General features: G+C 39.4%; 2 protein-coding genes across 2 annotated transcripts; one reads left to right on the top strand and one right to left on the bottom strand.

Annotated features, from left to right (window-relative positions):
* Positions 1-4561: 4561 nt before the first annotated feature.
* Positions 4562-7976, bottom strand: lnp1 (leukemia NUP98 fusion partner 1). The gene is made up of 4 exons (XM_061078913.1): positions 7821-7976; positions 5594-5830; positions 4995-5090; positions 4562-4732 (listed from the first exon to the last, which is right to left on the bottom strand). Exons 1-4 carry the CDS (start codon positions 7974-7976, stop codon positions 4562-4564), a joined length of 660 nt encoding a protein of 219 aa, XP_060934896.1.
* A 3458-nt stretch (positions 7977-11434) lies between these two features.
* On the top strand, positions 11435-19751 carry tomm70a (translocase of outer mitochondrial membrane 70 homolog A (S. cerevisiae)). The gene is made up of 12 exons (XM_061077697.1): positions 11435-11752; positions 13965-14138; positions 15088-15214; positions 15311-15420; positions 15511-15659; positions 16251-16458; positions 16868-17002; positions 17151-17258; positions 17394-17510; positions 17626-17723; positions 17825-17947; positions 18034-19751. The coding sequence occupies exons 1-12, from the start codon at positions 11519-11521 to the stop codon at positions 18185-18187; spliced, it is 1737 nt and encodes a 578-aa protein (XP_060933680.1). The 5' UTR covers positions 11435-11518; the 3' UTR covers positions 18188-19751.
* The last annotated feature ends 863 nt before the right edge of the window (positions 19752-20614 follow it).

Here is a 20614-nt window from a genome sequence, read left to right as displayed (position 1 = left end):
CGTTTGCTTATATAATTGGTTGTGTTGTTTGTTTTTCCATCTCGACTTGTTTTAAATCTGTTTGGTTTTGTTTACGTGGACGTGTAAGACTAAGTAGACACGGCCAACCAATGATAGTCTATTTGCCAACAGTTTTTGTTTAAACTAACTACTTCCAATATTTGCTTTAAGAAAAGTTAACCACTTGCTGCTTCGAGCTATGAATTTATGTGCAGATGTTGACACGAAGCAGGAAAGGGAAAACAAATGTGAATCGAAAAAGGAATACCTTCAAAAAATTATGTAAAGTCACCAAATAAAAGCCCTCAAAAAGCCAATTCATTTGCCTGAATATTAATCCTTACAATTTCAATAGGGCCTCACGTCTGTCAGTGCCTGTCAGTGCCTGTCAGTGCTCGGGCCCTAATAATAAAGACTGAACCGAGCTCCTGCAGGAGCGAGAAGGCAAGAGAGGTGCGCCGTGCGTAAAGGTGCACGTTCCGCCAGTAACAAAGTATTTCTACTTTGTTACTGCACCACTGATGAGCTGTGCTGCTCTTCTGGAAAGTCCGGCCTCACCTTTCTTCTCCACATCCCACATGCGGTTCACAGCCAAATAGAGAGTGCAAATTATCACTAACCACAGTTTCAATGTCATTCAATTGTGTCACAATAAATATTCTCAACATTTCCTGTACCTCTTTCAAAGAAAAAGCACCTGGTTTAGATGACCAGATAGGCCTAGTTTTTATTCGAGAGTGGTCATAACAGAAACCTTACGTAGTTTAGATTTTTCACATTTTATGTATTAATGCATGTATGCATTTAATGTTATTGTGGTTAAAGTATGTTTCTGCATACTGCAGGCTGACAAATGTTGGAGCCTGAATAAGTTGTTTGATAAGTTTGATAAGTAGGAAAGTACAGCCACTAGCTGGTTTAACACAAAGTCTGGAAACAGAGGAAACAACCTGGCTCTGGTTAAAAAAAGCTTATGTGATGCACACGCTGTATTCAGACTGTAGCATAACAATAAACAATTGGCCATGCCTTTCCTCCAGCTCCATATTTAGAAAAAGCTAAAAGCCACCAAATGCTCCCAAAATATATAGTTTCATAGTATCTGCATGATATGTATATATATATATATATATATATATATATATATATATATATATATATATATATATATATATATATATATATATATATATATATAAATAATGTATATATGTAATGTATGTATATATATATATAAATAACATGTAAAACATATATTTACATGTTTGAGATACATGTAAATACAGATACACTCACACAAGAGGAAGTATTTATGTGTTTACTTGAACATCACAGAGGTGTAACTGATAACATTGAATATGGCTGCTTGGCAGTTAGGTTATATGGGTCACATAAATTTGAAATTGCACATGCTGACGCACAAACAAACAGAACGGATCCATCAGTACGACTAAAAATCTGTCTTGAGAAAGTTTTTTTATTGTTATTATGAGGTTTGGAAACCTTGAGTATTGTTATAACATTCCTTTTGTCTTTCTGCAGTGATATCATTTGAACAATAAAAGTATAATTAACTACTGTAAAGCACATATTGAGACACAGAAAACTAAGTTTGGGTTGACAAAGTAAACCACAGCGAGGGTGTGTCACATAAGTGTGTCTTTATTGAAGAAGACAGGTCGGCGCATTCACAGAAGAACAGTTCTGTGAGTGACAGTGAACATAGCAGCATTTCAGCTTTTGCCAGTGTGTAACTTCTTGACACAAGGGTTGTCGTTTTTAGCAAAAATCTTTTCAAATGTAGGACAGTATAACATTAAATAGGTCACATGTGATAGACAGTCCAGGAACCAAATGTGTTACTCACAGACAAGATGGTAAGTAAAAGACCAAATGAAATGGAAAGATAACTTGAACCTTCCTCAGCTACATGTTTACCAACCCTAATAGATGTTATCTGCATTGTGTGAACAGATTGATCTTGGTTTGATACAAACACATCCAGAAAAATTACCAACATTTTGGATATTAATACAATATATTCACTGATTATCGACTGAATTATACAGATAAATACATACTGTGGGTCAAATACAATTAAAACAATGTAGTATTCAACATGCTAAAGATTTGTAAGCCAGCTAATTAAATTTTTTTTTGATATAAAGTTATGTACATGCAGTCCGATGCTGTTAGACATGTAGCACACACTGTAAACTCTCATTTGGCCGTGTAAGACATGCAACATGACAGAGGTGCTTGAAAGCTCGAGTGGTGACGACAGTTGATTACACCTCACATGCAGAACAATAGCACAGATAAGGCAGGGAGAGATGGAACAGATGGAAAGTTGTGTGTCAGATAAGCTCAAAGCTTAAGGAGGAGTTTACACCTATAACAGCAGAGACAAAACCCGTAGGCTCACTCACTCTCAGATCAGCAAAGCCAGTTCATCATAAGCCTGTGAGTGTTATTACATTGGGCCATTATATATTTTTCAGCAACTTGGAACAACAGCACAGAGAAAACACATTGAATATGTAAATATTCAATATACACTTGATACTCTGAAGTGAGTTTGACACTTCAGAGTATCAGAAAAAGGAGAGGAATAAAAAGGTTTAAGTTGTTAAATTTGCTATTAATTAAATTAAATGAGGAAAAACTTGGAAGCGGTAAGTTTAATGTGGTGTAGTTTATGTGGGTCATTTGCTCAAGAATTGTTGGACATTTTGGGAAATACTTTCATTTACTCTCTTGCCAAGAATTAGACAAGAATATATCGCTCTTGTGTTAGTACGGTAAATATGTAGACGGAGCCAGCAGCTGCTTAGCTAAGCATAAGGCCTAGCTCTGTACAAAGTTTGCCTCTAAGCACCTCTAAAAGTCACTAATTAACAACTTCTCATTTGTTTTTTGTGTAAAAACCTGAATTATCTCTTTTACAGGGTTTCTGTGGTGGAATATTCCTTTTGACTAGTTGGGCAACAAAGCAGAAACTTGAGGACTGGACAAATGTATTATCTCAGGACAAAGTCAGGCTGAATGCTTCCGTCTGTTTACGGTTTTAGAGCTGAGCTCAAGTCTGGTTTATATTTAACAGACAAGTACTGTATGTCAGCAGTATTTATGTCCTCATTTAACTTAAATATAGTGAGTATATTTCCCAAAAGGTATTTAAAATAAAGAAAAAAGCAAAAACAATAAAAAAAAAAAAATATATATTATTATTTTAGCTTAAAACAAATACAAAACATTGTGTAGAATGTCGCCAGACATTGAGGAGAAGCAGACAAAACCTCTCACATTTATATCATATAAAGTCTGAGCTTAAATTACAATATTTTACTATTTTATTAACTTTGAAAGAGTGCCCAGTGCCTCACCTAACAGAAGAACTGAAATAAGTTTCCCTCTAGAGTACTAATGTAATGAAACCCTCATGCAGATATTCATCCCAGAGGTTTAAGCAGAAGGACTGGGGTGTGGTGGAGGTCATGGGGTCAGTGGGTCTCATGCAGGCATGCGTTCATGGCAGGGACCGTCATGGGACATTGGATCGGGACGATGAGCAGTAGAGGACCTGTGGCATTGACACATGGACAAGAAATGTAGGACACGTCTGTCTCTTCCATAGCCACTGCAACATGCACTGAAACACATTTTAAATGATGTTATTGTCGCATCTGTTGAAACTAATTTTCACCCAAGCTGAATGTTAAGGATTTTCACAGGCATCGATTTCCCTCACTGAAGCCAGGAGGTCATTTCCAACATGTTAACTTGTTGACTACATGCAGGCTCGACGCTGACCTGACCCTGAACTGTGAGGACTCTATGTCACATGTTTTTTAATCTATTTTCAAAAAGGTTATAAAGCTGATGAAATCCAAAGTACTTTTAATTTCTTTGGTTTTTATTGACATTTGAATTAGGACTGAACACAAAAATACACGGCAAAAAAATATTGCACTTCTTCCTACAAGTCTTCAGACTCTATTGTACATGAACATCTACTGAATATGCCAAATTAAATATTATAGGATTTTTTTTACCCCTTACACTATTGAATTGTGTAGTAATCAAACCATCAGATGAGTTAAACAAAAAAGATATCTGATCGATTGTCACCTAATAGCTAACTGTGTCATGGCTGAACATATAGGACCATTGTGAATGAAGCAAATACTTTATATGGAATAAGTGTGTATGGAGTATAAGCAGGAAACTTCAGGTAATGATAATTTCAGTACTGCTTAAGTTTTTTTAATAAACAATCGAAATTCCACCAAATCATTATGCTTCATTCACATATTCTGAATCCGCCTCGTTTTGGATTTTGACACAGTGGAGAAAGTCGTAAAGACAGCAGACACAGCAATTGGTCCCATGGGGCAGCTTCACAGGATCAGGTCAGACAAAGTCAAGGCCCTGAGACTTGATCAGCTGAACCACCAGTCTCACACCATACAGTAGTAAAGGTACAGGGAGAAAAGCCTGAAGATTAGGCCATGGGTTCACATCTTCCATCTTGTTCTCCACCTCCTTCCACTGACCAATATCAGCGATGTCTCCGCAGGGAAAGTTGACGACGGAGTGTCTGCTGCTCATTCTCCATGTAGATTGGGCCGTCTGCGGACTTCCTCCTCTCGTCCGACAGTCTCCTCACCTGAGAAGCTGCTGCCTCTTTGCCGCTGCTGTGGGGCCGACACTGCTCTAGCCTGCGAGCCGCCTACGGCACCCACCAAACAGAAACATGGCAATCAGTAAGCTTTGAATCTTTGACCACTCGAAAGCTGCAAGTGTGCCCCATGCTCATGCAGGCGAACGCCCAGTGTTCACTCTTCATACCACTTCACATCATGCGTGTCATGCACCAGGGTTATCTGATATCTGACATGCTGGGACCTGAGGGAATAAGTGATGAGGCCTCTGCAATGAAGGTCAGGGTGAGGGAAACACATGCAGTCAATCAATCTCAGAGGATGTTTTACCTCTTTGTGGAAGCGATGTGTACAGTGCAGCTCTTGTGCGCCTCTGTTCGTACGCATGTCCTCGTGACAGATCAGACACAACCTCTCATCACCGCTCTGTAAAAGAAAAGAACTTTGACTCAAAATGAATTGTAATACTATAGTAACATTGTTTTTAATGCTATTTATGTCATATATTGTTGTCCATACAACATCAGATCACTGTGTGTATTAACTCCAACCATTTGAGTTTGATGGTTACGAGAAAATGCATAACTTAAGTTTTAATAATGATAGAGATATTTAAAGCTAAACCATGATTACAAGCTAAAAAGAATACAAACCAAACTGATGAAAACAATATGTTGAATGCATTTATGATGCAAAAACAGGTGATAGACATTCCATCAATATGAGCTTTTGGTACATTTCACGCAGGAGAAATCTGAGGATCTGTGATCCTGTCAACACATTAAGTAATACACCTTTTAAATCTCTCTAAGAGCTCTTCAATCTTGAAGAGCTTCGTAATGCCCTCTTAGTGGAAGACAGAGACCAAACGAGATTTAACCTGATGTTAAATGGATCATGCACCACACACTGCAGCTCACCAGAGGCACGGCCCTCTTATCACGGACACAAAGTCTCCTCTCGAAGGACTCTGTGAGCTCCGGGATGGTGGTGATACGGTTCTCTGGGATGGCGTTCTTTTGGCGACTGTTGTCGTCTGAGGAGGAACGGCGAGCCCTCTGGTGGGGTCTGACCTCCGTCTTCTCATCTCTCGTCTTGCTGTGGCTGGGAGAGGACGCTATCGTCGCTGCATGGAGCCTGCTCAACTTCATGGCGTCCAACTGTGACTGTGGATCACACAGAGTGTTGATGGACAAGTGACATTAAAACTCAATCTTACTTTGAACACCACATTGATGCAAACATAGCTGGGAGTAAACAATAGTGTCAAATTTCCTATTACGGCTGTAAATGCATTGAGAGCTCCTGAGAACAGACGACTCTGCTGAGCCTCTCTGTGTGAATGGGGTTAATCACTCGCTAATATCCTTAAGTAACATGTTAGCAAAGCACCCACCTAATTATAGTATCGACTGAGTTTTATTGATATTTACACAGCAGTAATAATAGGATTGTTTCTCTTATATGTTGCAAAACAGGGTTGCTGAGGGAGCGAGTGAATATTGTGATCTGTTCTCCTCATTGATGATTTACTGCCAAATTGCCTGATTGTTTCAATCAAGACCCATGAATTATTTCCTAGGTATTAGGTGAGAACGTCCTAACTCGGCTTATCTCGCCATGTTAGAGAAAGTGATTAAACATTCCTGGATCTGTTCCTTTGCCTGGATCCATGCCACAATTTTAATTGGGTTCTTTCTATGCCCATGTCCCATCCCCCCCACCAAGTTTCGGGGAAATCTAAAATCATCGGTTATTGCAAAATCCTGACGACAACCTAGAACTTAACAAATGCCTCTGGCAAGGCTCAATAGTCCCGTTAAACTCAATCAAGCTTAAATTCAATCTACGAATACTCACACTCATAAACTTCCCTAAATGTCCCTGATTCTTTTCATTAAGATTCATGAATTATTCCAAGGGAAGTTGGAAAAAACATGAAAAAACAAGGGGAAACAATTCCTGGATCTGCCCCTCATCCAGATCTGCACCAAACTGTTCTTCCCTGCCCCATACCACATCCTTCCACCAAGTTTCCCGGTTATCTGTTCTGTATTTTTGCGTTATCCTGCTGACAAACAAAGAAGCGAACCAACCAAACCAACAATCATAAAGACAGGGGTGAAAACTTGTCGGAAGTAGAACAGAGAAGCATGTTTCTGAATTTTTATGCTGACATTGATGTGCTTCTGCTGAAAAATCAGGTTTCCCAATGTTTTTAACTATTGAGCAGCGACATCTTTGGCCCCTAAAGGACATATCTCAAAATCTCAAAAATCTAATAGAAGCACATTTCTAATCATATGAACATATTTTGTCAGCAGCAGCAGTTAAATCTATTTAACATTCTACTTTTGTCAACTCAAACTGTTAGATGGGTTAAATCTATGCAAGGGAAATGTATGCATCAAGAAACTTGTATATCAGCATTATCTCAGGTACTTTAAGCTTTGCAGTCTTTAAATTTATTACAGAACACATCAACTGACAGGAAAAACATGAATTCAGCGGCAGACACACACACATTGACTGTCCCTTAACCAGCTCATCTTAAGCGTACAGAGTAAACATTTATTTTGTAAACATCCATGGTCTAATAACTGCACATATGCAGACTGCTCTTCAACTGTACTGTATGTTTCCACATCAAGTGTGAATGCGTGCATGTGTGTGTGTGTGTGTGTGTGTGTGTGTGTGTGTGTGTGTGTGTGTGTGTGTGTGTGTGTGTGTGTGTGTGTGTGTGTGTGTGTGTGTGTTGGTGTGTGCTGGGGAAATGTCATATAGTTGTGGATCAGGTGATTATAGATGTGAAATCACAGGTCAGGACATCGTATTACTAAACACATTAACAGACCTGCGGTGTCATTGTCTCATAAATATACAATAAAGGAGTTGTGCCTTCTCATGGGTCAACCTTTGTCTTTAACTACACTGTCCATAACGTTTACCCACTTTTTCCATGTTTTTTTATTTTAACAAATAAAAGAAGATACAGTATTTTCTCTTAACCTTTAAGTTTAAAAACGAAATATGATGTGGTCAGACATTGTAAAAGACATTGAATACAATGAAAAGTGTGTGTCTGCTGTTTATGTCCGTGTGAATACATTGAACAAAGTCACATGCATGGATCCATGAAATGCTGTCTGTTCTTACCACAGTCGGGAGTGATGCTCTTCGATCACCTTGTGTTCTTGCAGGTCTTCTGAAGCTGTGTTTTCTTTCTCTGGAGTGTGCACCCTCAGCTCCGTGACCCCAGTAACTACTCATCCATTTTGTAAAGTTACCATCGTCGTCCTCGTCATTGTCCATACTAAATGCAGGCAGGAGCCTGAGTGCCATGGTGGACAAGAGAGTCTCTGTGCAGCACGTCCCTGTTCAGCAGAGGAGAGTGTGTGATCCCAGCTGAGTGGTACACAGGGTAAAGACAACACAGAGCTGACCTACTAAGCTTCTAACTCACTGGCCGCTCAACTACTAAAAAGGTAACTCACTTCAATTAGATCCCTCTGGTGCCTCAAGCGCAGTTGCTGTTGTTGTGTTATTCTTGGAGGATCCAGAAATGCATGGCAGAGCTTTTGCTCAGGTCTTTAAATAAGTGAATCCCCAGTAATCTATTGAATGTTAGTTGTAGAAAGTGAAAAACGGGGGTGATGGGAATAAACAGGGAGGCAGGGAGGAATGGTATTCTGGCACTGGGTGGCTGATGTGACCACAGCTTTTAATCTTTCCATTACAGTCATGGGCCTGGGGGTAGACATCTGAAACTCCAATTTCCCCATACTTTCCACTCGCTGAGTACATCAAACCTGTCAATATTTATGGAGTGCATGCATCTGGCTACCACTGTGCACTGTGAGCCCGAGGCTTGTGCAATACAGGACAGAGAGGGAGCATGTTGAATCATATTTTCTTGTTTTTGTTTTTAGAAGAGCTTTTTAATAAATTAATATGTGAGAAATACAACTAGAAAAGCAACAGCCGCACAAACTTGTACAAAATCATAAGCATATGTTGATTTGTACAAGACCATAAGGTTACATTTGCTACCTGTTGTGTGTCTGTGATCAGTTCCATCAGCTGCATCAAAGGAAACTTTTTGCATTTAAAGATTAATTTAAACATTATTAATTCTAGAATTTAATGTTATAAATAAATATATTTACTAACATAAAATATGCAACATAAAATCAAATCATAGTAGAGACTCCAGTTATTTGTGGTGTTCATTACAGGTAAGGAGAGTGATCTGTGAGAGACACAAGAATAACATATAAAAGCTGTACTGAAGACGCTATTTAAAGTTGCACAATCCTGTTATACAACTCGTCTGGTTCTACTATTTATTACATTTTGTAAAACACTTAGTTGTTATCAATTATACAAATAATTATGATGTTTGAATGAATAAAGTAAATATTAGATAACCCCTGAAAAACACTTGAGATAAAACGTTTTGCAGTGCAGCAGACTTACTAATGTGTGTAGTTAAGAAATTGTAGACAAAGCAATGGAATCTTAAGGGAGTTACAATTTTACACTTGAACATGAAAACATTTTTCCTTTCGACCTTCACAAACTGAAAGGATTCAAATTCTGCTAATTAGCTCAGTGACCTGAGTCTCACAGATGAGCTCTAATACAGACACACACTGTTATGAGATACTCATGCTGCTTTGTAATGACGCCTCAAACCTCAAACTGAGAACAAGATTACACTAATCTGTCATTTTTCAACATAATGGAGCCAATTCATGTCACACTTGCTCACAATAGCATTGAATATTAGTAAAAATAATCAAATAAAATCAAATACAGGAGATTACTCTAGTTATCAATTGATTCAATTTAATTTTTATTCTGACGTGTTTTAAAAGATCTACTAAATAATTTTTTATACACACTGGATTTAGTGTTTAAGAACCCAGACCAGACTTTCAACTGTATAGATTAAAATATGCCTGTTAACCAGTTTTAATAAACCACCTGAAATAATGTTTATGTTTATGACAGGTGATGTGTACAGATTTACATTTTAAAAGTACCTGCTAACTTTGTCTAAACATTTTTCCGCATTACAGGAGCATACACACATCTCCGTGGCCATGGTTACCAATCATCTAGTGGCAGGGCCTAAAACTAAGCCCGGCTGTGCTAACAATAGCAGGCGCATATTACAGGAATAACAAAAACAGGGTTAGGAATTGTCAAAAGATCAGACATCCTTATTATAATCTCCATCACCAGCACTTTTTCCCCTTTGTGAAACAACAACATCTGCTGGGTTACTGCAGGTTAGTTAGCACGTCCACTACACAAGGTTATTGTGTCTCATCACGTGTTGTAGTTTTGAGGAATTGATTTTATGGCTTTTCAAAACAAGCAACTGCAACATGTGTTAAACTGCTCAATGTGGACAGATCAAAACATGTCACATATTTTACATTAATTTAGAATGAAATATAAGTAAGGAAACTCTATTTTTTTACTTTTAACAACTACAAGAGCAAAATGAAAGAATAGTTACCTGACTGTGTGAATAGGTTACAAGTTGCAGCATAACTTTCAACATGCGCTTGAATTTTAGAACAGTTCATGAGGGACAAGTCGTCCCAACAAAGGTCTGTGTCTCTGTAAGGACAGGGCTCTTCCTCACAGAGACTTCATTCTCAAGCACCTATATACAGTTGACTTTGAAAACTGTTCAGTGCTGGTCCCTGTGTGAGGACAGATGGCCCCGGGTGCAAATTAAGGTCCAGACAGACCAGCACTAAGCTTTGAAATGGGACAAAGTGGAGATACAAACACACTGTGATTCACACGCACACTCTCAGTCAAACTCGTATGATAAATCAACATTGATCAGGATAAAAGGAAGAGTGATGGTGTTGGGGCTGAAAATCAACACACAATCTGAAGAGAACATAGCCTTGACTATTGAAGTAAATTAGATGCATCACCCAGCTTCCTTTTGGTGGAAGCAGGAAGTATTCTACACAAAAAGCCACATGTCAAGAGGTATATACATCTTTTTATATATATATATATATATGTATATATATTTATGTACAATTCAAGAGTGGGCAAGAGCACAGGTTCACTCACAGAAAAGCAGCAATGCCACCTGGTGGCTTCAACAGTTAAAAAATAAAGTATTTTTCCACAGAGCTGCGAAAATTAAAACATTAATTCTACCACAAAAAACTCAAAAGAATAAATTCACTCCAGGTGCCAGGCAATTATAGTTATTTTATCCCTATTATTACCATTATTGTTTATTTACTTCTCTCTGTGTTTCAAGCATCTGTTTTCTGCTGAGCAGCACTTTGTGCTTCATGTTGAAAAGTGAGGTATCAAATAAGTTTTTATCATTATAGTGGCAATAAAGTCATCTCATGTGTAAAACAGGAAAAATATATTTCTAATAGAATTGATGCTTAATCAATTGACTACAAATCAGATAGTAAACCTGTTGGCCCGTGATAATCTTAGAAAGTTCTACTGGTGACATATCTTATTATTTGTGCCTTTAAACCACTTTTGTGAAGAACAATTAAAAAATATAAAATATTTGTTTGTGAATATGATTAGTCTACAGGGCATCATTGCACTAAATGAAATGCAGTCTCTCGAACATTAGTTCTCTGACCTCTGTTTCTCTGAGGTGATGTTTGGACTACAAACCCTCAAGGTGGGACTACAACTACACACAGCCCCGTGGCCTGTCCGCCAATATCCCATGATTCCTCGCTGTGTCCTCTCGGCGCAGGGGAAGAAGAAGAAGTGTGCGCAGCTCACGCTGTCTCCTGCTGTTACCGACGGGCTAGTGGCTAACCAGTGCTCGGGTGTAGATCATGGCTGCTTCTAAGCCGGTGGAGCCGCATGTCGGGACAGGACTTCCCCGCTGGCAGCTGGCCCTGCTCATCGGGACTCCCATCGTGCTGGGAGCGGGGGCGCTTTACCTCTGGAAACGCGGCAGGACGAAGGAGCCGAAAGGCACCGGGGAGCGGAAGACCCCGGAGGGCAGCGCCAGCCCCGTCCAGGGCCAGGACGGAGCCGCCCGGGCGAGCCGGGAGCTGGAGGACATGGTAACGTCCCCGTTGCCTGGAGACTGCTCGAGCCTCCGCTACTAGCAGAGCGGGCACCGCATTAGCGCGACCGTGTAACGCGCACGGTTTAGCGTGAACACCTGTCATCACCGTAACACCACAGTCAAGGACACCGGACGCTACCGACCCCCAGCACTGACAGCTACTGCCACAGCAAGGCCGACTGCTACCGCGGTGGCTAGCGGCTCAGTCGTGGTGAATTAGCCTGTTAGCTGCTGGCTAGCTGCCTCTTACGCTAATGTTTTCACGGGAGCTAGGTTAGCATGGTGAACTGCTGGACCGTCTACAACTGTATTAACAATTAACACCACATTGGCATCAGCCGGTGAATCATGCGGTTACCATGTGGCCACAAAATGACGACGGGTGTTAACACTAGCGTTGTTATTAGCTGTTAGCATGTGTTTCACGACGGGCTAACTATCTGTTCGGAAAGTCAAATGCGACGGAAGTCATTTCAAACAGAGGCAGGTTTACTACGCTGTGCAGCTACGAGTGGCTGCCATTACTTTCACTTTGCGCCGTCATGCGTCACTAACGAACAATATTTAATCTGCACAGAGAAGATTACTCGATGAAAGATCATATTTACAGCTCAGAGTCCACCAGGCCAGAATTATGATGAAACATTTGCCCAGCCTTACTTTTAGCGGCAGAGCTCACCTGTGCATTTTCCACCAAAGGTGTCTGTTATATTTTGTGTGCTTGTGTCTTCAGTGCTCGTTTGCTGGTGTTCCTGATTTTGGAAGGCCTCCAAATGGCAAAGAGCAAGATTTAGTAGTTGTCAGATCACATTACTGTTATGAGATTCATTCTTGAAAACAGGAGGAGTGTGCTGTCAGTCAATAGGTCATTTAATCCCCACTGACATTTGACAACGGTCAGGAATCATTTCGTGAACTGTGTGGTATTGAGGAGTACAGTTCCTTCTGTTTGGTTGGCTTGTGATGATGCTGGTAGCAGCTTTCTTTCTTTTTGGCCGGATTTTATTGTCAATGTTTTTCTTAAATTGAAACCGAATTAGCTTGATTACTGTTTACACTGGTGGTTTATGTATAAGCTTGAATGGTTTACTTAACTGCTGTTATTTCTTCAAACATTACATGTCCAGTACGTCAGAGGTCTGTTAAGCACCTGACACAATCTTCAGACCCAGGTTCACATCTCTTTCAAATATAAACTCTTTAATTATGCTCTGTATAAAGCAATACAGAAGTAAAACAAAAGCAGTGCTCTTTCTTTTAAGACAACTTGCCTAAGAGTAATTGAATGACTATCGTTGCCATGACGGAGATCATGACTCCCGTAAATATCTGTCAGTTTTATATGGTGGAATACAAATTATCTTCAAAATGATCTGTTTGGATGGATATTATTGCTGATGGGACAGTTATGGCCAGTGGGCTTTCTGTTGCCAGCGTCTGCTGAAGAAGTAGAAGAAGACCTGTTCCCCTCTGTCCGCAGACTGACTGCTACAGAGCGCTGGTCGGCTCTTAATTCAAATTTTATTTATATTGGAAGTTTCCAAATCTCACCAAATTCAACACTGCTCTTCCTTGGTCCATTAAGAATAAATATACCAAAGGCGATACGATGAACGCTTTGCGAGATATGCATTTCACATACAAACAGACATTTGTTGATTAAGTAGAAACGTAGCTACATGGCTATGAGGTGATGTATGAAGTGTTATTAGTAAACCAGCATTGTGCTGACAGAATAATTAATTGAATTTATTAAGGCACACCCAAAGCACATACTGGGAGGCCGTGGTTGCGTAGCAGGTTACCAGTGTGGTTTCTATCAACTATTTCCCTGCTCAAACATACATATTATCAATTGGTCCAAGTTCAAAATGGTGTGTTCAGTTCAGTGTTTGATAATGTCAGTGGAATTCCCTTTATTATTATACAATAGGATAACTTTTGAAACTTGCACTTGGATCTACGCACGTCGATGATTGTTTGATTCATTGTAGTTAGTTTATATCTTTATTACTTTGCATATGGGTTATTTGCACTTTTGGATTGTCACTTTAATGGCATTCAATCCTATGCACAGTTAACTTAAAAGCCTACTGTAGTATAAGATGCAAAGTGATAACTTTGTTATGTATAAATGTCTTGCTATGTCTTTTTAACTCTTTAATACTTGATCTCTCTCTCTCTCTCTCTCTCTCTCTCTTGTTCAGAGCCCTTTGGATCGGGCCCAAGCAGCAAAGAACAAGGGCAACAAGTACTTCAAGGCTTCAAAGTACGAGAACGCCATCCAGTGCTACACCGAGGCCATTGCCCTCTGTCCCACAGAGCAGAAGACTGATTTATCAACATTTTACCAGAACAGAGCAGCAGCCTACGAACAGCAGGTTCGCACCGCCTTCTTTTATCCTGTGCTGAAATTGTTGTTCAAATGAAAGACACACACAATTACAGATATCTTTATCAAGAGTGATGAAAATTATATTTCTCAGATTGTATGTCATTCCCTTTTTGAGGAGGTTTGTCGTGTGCCTGGCTTCGATTTTCTGTTGGTTATTTTGCAGGAAGCTATAGCCTTTCTCCGTAAGCAAATTGTTTTTTTAGAGTATAACTGCAAGTGTCTTGTATGTTGCATTTATGGGGCACTTAATCCTTTCCCGAAGAGCTGTTCACTGGGTTGAGGTTCTTGTAGAAAGAACAATGTTGTTCAATGTTCTTTTCCCTACCCTGAATTTAATATCTACCTGAAATGGTTTCATTGAATAATAAAGGATCCTCTTCTCACAACTCAAACCTTGAAGGGATGACATTCCTTTGCAGAAAACAGCTGTTACTTTCATGTGTTTGGTTAAAGTGTTGCAAATCACCAACATTTTCAACTCTTTTGCCCTTGATGTTTTACTGAAGGTCAAAATGTATATCGTGGTTCTGGAAACTGATCCAATATAAAAAAGTTTTATATATTGGTTTTCAGATTCAAGTATAACAGTATATTTCTTTGCACTTGCTTTGGAGGAAAATCAGTGTGTGAAAATGTTTCTAGCATGCCTTGAACTTCCCTTTTTTGTAAATGTTCATGGAGCTACAAAGAGCGAAAGAGAGAACAGTTTGCCCTCAAGTACTGTAAAGCGCAAGCTTTAGTCACAGTGAGGAACAGAGCTGTTCATTTTCAAGCAATTTAATTTGCATTTCAATGTAGTAAAATTAAGAAATGACAGATCTGTGTTTCCACTGCACCCATAGACCTTCTCTGGCTATTGGCCAGAGCTCTGGACCACTGCAGAATCTGATACAGATATTGTGTAGAAGATGATTATTGTATAACTGTTGTTTCAGTGTAAGTGGACAGAAGTAATACAGGACTGCTCTCAGGCCGTGGGGCTAAATCCACGCTACATCAAGGCTCTTTTCAGGAGGGCCAAGGCTCTGGAAAAACAAGAGAACAAGAAGGAGTGCTTAGAGGGTGAGACACTTATCTTTCTTAAAAAAACGTGTATGTTCAAATTTCACCCCCAAAAAATCTGTGATGCTTATGCTAGTCGGTTTTGTTTCCCCCCAGATGTCACAGCCGTGTGTATTCTTGAGGCCTTCCAGAACCAACAGAGCATGCTGCTAGCAGACAAAGTGCTGAAGCATCTGGGGAAAGAGAAGGCAAAGGACAAGTACAAGGTATTTATCCACTTTGAGAAACATTTCTCTTTAATTTATCCCCCTGATTTGACGCAATAAGTTTATTGTTTGAAAATCTCTCTTCTGTAGAACCGTGAGCCGATGATGCCTTCTCCTCAGTTCATCAAGTCCTACTTTAGTTCGTTCACCGATGACATCATCTCGCAGCCCCTGCAGAAGGGAGAGAAGAAAGATGAAGACAAGGACAAAGAGGGCGAGGCAGCTGAGGTCACTGAGAGGTCAGGGGACATTTACTTTATTGGTAACTAGAATGGTGATTGGAGAATGCATACCTCCACCATTAATAACAAAAAACTGTGTCCATCCTTCCACTTAACCGGATCTAGTATAATGTAAGGGGTTCTTCCTCTGGCCATGCCCCACCCCTCCACAACATTTAATTGAAATTGGTTCAATAAAAAAAATGTCAGTCTTGAGGTAAATATAGATTTTACAGATGAGCTGATAGTATAGAACGAGATGGCGCTAATATTCCATTGGATAGTGTCCCTATGTTAAATTGATAACATCACAACTTACTTTTACACAAATTTGAAAGTTCTTTACAAGGTCATTTTTACAACCACAGGGAAAGAGTTTAGTTTTGGACATGATTTGACAGATGACTAACTGATAATTAAAATGTCTGACGCTAAACATATAAAGTTCTATGATAGGCAAGACAGTAGGTGTCGAATTAAAGGTCCGGGATGACATAAATTATCTTAATTCTTCATTATTATACACAGGCAATTTCATAGACTTTTTTTAGATTAGGTGTAGTTTTAGATGTAACAGTTCCTTATCTGTTTTTCCCTCCACCTCTTTAGCTCTGGATATCTGAAGGCGAAGCAGTACATGGAAGAGGAGAACTATGACAAAATCATCAGCGAATGCACCAAGGAGATTGAGTCAGGCGGTCGATACACTGCGGAGGCACTGCTGCTGCGAGCCACTTTCTTTCTGCTCATTGGTAATGCTACTGCTGCTCAACCTGATTTGGATCGGGTAATCAACATGCAGGACGCCAATGTGAAGGTGAGGACTGCTGATTTAATAAACCTGCTGCTAGATGAGACATCAATGCCATTCAGCTACTACGAGAGTTGTTTAGTACCATTAAAAGGCACAACAACATTCTAATTTATAGCCTGCTAACTCAAAAGGTTCTTTTGGATGTGCAGATAATTCTTGGGATTTGGACATTGTAAGAAGCTGCACCATGTAAGACACAAAGTCTCATGGTTTGATAAATACTAGTCATTGAAAATTACATTAAATTCATGGAAATTTCATTTGAGAAACAAACTGCCTCTGAAACTAAAGACAGAATACACTGTGAGAAAAATACCCTCTACTAATTTATTTACATAAACATAGAGATAATTTACTGAGGACTTGGAGAGCTAACTTGACTGGTTTTCTCTCTGTTCTTTGATCTTCACAGCTACGAGCCAACGCGCTGATTAAGCGTGGAAGTATGTACATGCAGCAGCAGCAGCCTATGCTCTCTACAGAGGATTTTAACATGGCAGCTGAGATTGATACACGCAACCCTGATGTGTATCACCACAGGGGTCAGGTAAGAGGTCGAATTGGTTTCTTGAACATCTGTTTGGCAACCATTGCCCTAATGTTTGCAATGCCTCGGCTATAGAGCAAAAATAACAGTGGTCATGAATATGGTGGACATGTTATACTTCATAACTGTGCCATGTATTTCCTCTCAGCTGAAGATCCTGCTGGACCAGGTGGACGAGGCAGTGGGAGACTTTGACGAGTGCATCCTGCTCAGACCTGACTCTGCTCTGGCCCAGGCACAGAAATGCTTTGCTCTTGTAAGTTCCTAAAATCGAACTTGTCTGACGTAATGTATATAGTTTTACTCTTTATCCTGATTTTGTCCCTTTTTACATGTATCAAGCATTCAAAATTTCATTTTAGTTAAGTTCTTTTGGTCTTGTATTTCCCAGTACAGACAAGCTTATACTGGAAGCAACCCCTCACAAGTACAGACAGCCATGGACGGCTTTGAGGATGTTATCAGGAGGTTCCCTAAGTGTGCAGAAGGCTACGCTCTCTATGCTCAGGTATGAAGTCGACCTGGACTTTTGAAGGAAAATACAGGTTGAAATAGCTTTGATACCTTGTTGATGTTGTCAGTGTGACCATACAACTCTAAATGTTGCGTTGTGTTCTTACCAGGCACTGACTGATCAGCAGCAGTTTGGAAAAGCAGACGAGATGTATGACAAGTGTATCGAACTGGAGCAGGACAACGCTACCACATATGTCCACAAGGGGTAAGCATTTATTTTCCCTTTGTTATGTCACAGTTCATTCATAATTCAACTGACTTGTGTCGATGGGACATGTTGGTAACAGTTAAAATGAATTTTTCCAGGTTGTTACAGCTTCAGTGGAAACAAGACCTTGACTTGGGTCTGGATCTTATCAGTAAGGCCATTGAAATTGACAACAAGTGTGACTTTGCCTATGAAACTATGGGAACCATTGAAGTGCAAAGGTGAGATGTAACTATTTAATTGAAACCAGTCAATTATTACACGTCGTCCTGAATTGCTTGAGTTAACCTCAGGATTTTCTTTTCAGAGGGAATCTGGACAAGGCGATAGAAATGTTCAACAAGGCCATTAATCTAGCCAAGTCCGAGATGGAGATGGCTCATTTGTACTCATTATGTGATGCAGCGTACGCCCAGACAGAAGTGGCCAGGAAGTATGGGCTGAAACCTCCAACACTGTAACTTCTCTTCCAATTGATCGCCAATCTCAGTCTTCATTGCTTAACCCCAACTGTGTTAAAATGCAACATTCGGAGTAACTTTGATCTGTAAAAACAAAAACAAAAAAAAGGGTGCTAGTATATGAGAAGTAAGGAAGAGCCCTGCATATAAACAGTGTTTACATCACATCAAAAGGGTTTGTTTTGATGAAAAATAATGATTTCTATTCACTATCACGGCAAGGCTGGGATACAGGCCTCTGGTATACTCGTTTGGGTGGCTGAGGGGGGTGGTCTAGTCCAGCACAGTCCTTTGCTGGCACTTAATTCAACCAGAACACCAATATAAAACCTTTTTATTGCTCAGAGAAATAATAGGAGAGAATATCTGTGTCCTCTAGAGAGAAAAACATACATGATTGGCCATGTATGCCCGTCTAAATTAGTAGTAACTGTAAAATGTAGGAGAATTGAAATGTGTGCAGTCTGTTAAACCGATTAATGATGAAGCTTCTGTGACACAAATCTACAGAAAATACTGTGAGAGCTTTATATAGTTCCAATGGACTGTTCACTTATAATTTATGCTGATCTGAAGTGTTTTTGTCCAGCTACTTCCATATTACAACTTACATCATCAGTTCTGAATGCAAGATTAAAATTATAGTCAAACGTGTAATGTCTGTGTTTGGAATTGATCCCATAGATGTGGGGCAACAGAGCGCTTAGTTTAGCAAATGTATTTTTTGTTTGTTTCATTTTTTTAATGATGGGATTGCCTGTTTTCATTTTTATATACTTTGTGCAGCATGTTCACTTTATTGATAAATGTAAATGCAATGCTCGTGCTGTCTTGAACACTATGAAAACCCGTCTATAAGATACTTTGGGCAAAACACTTTGGATTAGAAAACCCTAACGAACTAGTTTTTTGGGGAAGTTACATTTTAATTTCCTCAAGTGTCAGATTTCAAAAGGGATTGGTGAGTCAATGTTTTTTTCCTAGATCATCTCAATTGAGAAACAGGATTTTTTTTAATTTGATTGTAAAAGGTTTATTTTCATGATACATTTGGTTTCATCTCTTTATCACGTGGTGATTTGATTTATTTTTTCTCTCATTTTCAAATGATCTTTTCACAGCCCACGTGTTGTTTTTCCAGCCTGCATGCAGCCCTGAGGAGCTGTTGGTTCAGTGTATGATTTGGTTCTCAAGTTGCATCTGTGCACTGCGAAAAGCAAAATTTTGCCACAAGAGCTGACTATGTGAGGAGCATTTTCAATTACTAGAAAATTGAATCACTCCTGTTTTCTGTGACGTTCATTAATCAAGCAGCAGTAATGGCTACATTTCATTAAATGTGTGGTAATGCCAAAGAACCAAATCATGCATCCCAGGTGCAGCTGGCAAGGAGTTCTCAAATTATGTCATCTTTCTCAAAATTGGGGAAATGGTTGTAACCTGAAGCGGTGTATCTGCAGGCATCCAGTACATTCTGTCTGTTTGATAGAGAATCAGTGATATATATGGTGACCAAAGTGAAAGACGATATGAATCCTAATAAAGTTATAATTCCTGGAATGAATTTCACCTCTGTTTCTTCTGCTTTACTGTTTAGTGTTGTAATTACTGCTTGATTTCAACACCCTGACAACTCTTGTCCTCTGTGAGTCAGTGAGAAAACCTTTTGTCAGATTGATATCTTTAATATTTTGGTTATTTATATGAAATATGAAGCCCCTCATGCAGCTGAATTGAATCAGAAACTGATCCAACTGTTAAACGGACTGGAAATTGTCCATGAACAGAGGCTTCCAGTCATTGTTTGACATGTCACACTGGTGCCACCTTTATGAATGGATGGGGAAACAAAGAGTACAAATGAGATGCTGCCACCTACAGGCTAAGAATATAGTTTTGTGACACGTTTAACTTCTCCGTTTAATCTAATGTAATGGTGATACAAAGTGAATAATAACAATTAGAATAAATTCAATTTGGTTTAATGTTAAGTGTATCCAAGAAGATGACTTTTACAGGTAAGCCCATCTGTAATTAAACTTTTTTGTCAGAGATCAGAATGACTTTATTTTAAAAGGTTGTTGAGGAATCAGTGATGTTTGAAATCCATGCAGCTGCTTCGGGTTTTAAGTCCTGGTGTTGTGCATGCTGCGACGAAAATAAGGTGGTTTCATATATTTCATTGTTAAAAATCTAAAGATGAGGCGGCAGACTGAAATAAACTAAACCCAGTCATACTCACATCTGTCAGTGTTGACATCTTTGTTATATTTGGCAACAAAGACAATTCACCGCCTTCAATAAACAACGTCACAGGCTCATTCATCAATGACAACGCAACAACAGTTTCTGTCAAGTGTGGATCAAGCATTTTCTAAATCTTCCCCAAAGGTCAAGGATAATAGAATTACTAGATGTGTTAATATA

The sequence above is a fragment of the Limanda limanda genome, chromosome 9, assembly GCF_963576545.1.
Source record: "Limanda limanda chromosome 9, fLimLim1.1, whole genome shotgun sequence".
Lineage (NCBI taxonomy): Eukaryota > Metazoa > Chordata > Actinopteri > Pleuronectiformes > Pleuronectidae > Limanda > Limanda limanda.
The sequence above is the reverse complement of the archived record's forward strand: the minus strand, read 5'-3'. Positions and strand labels throughout refer to the sequence as shown.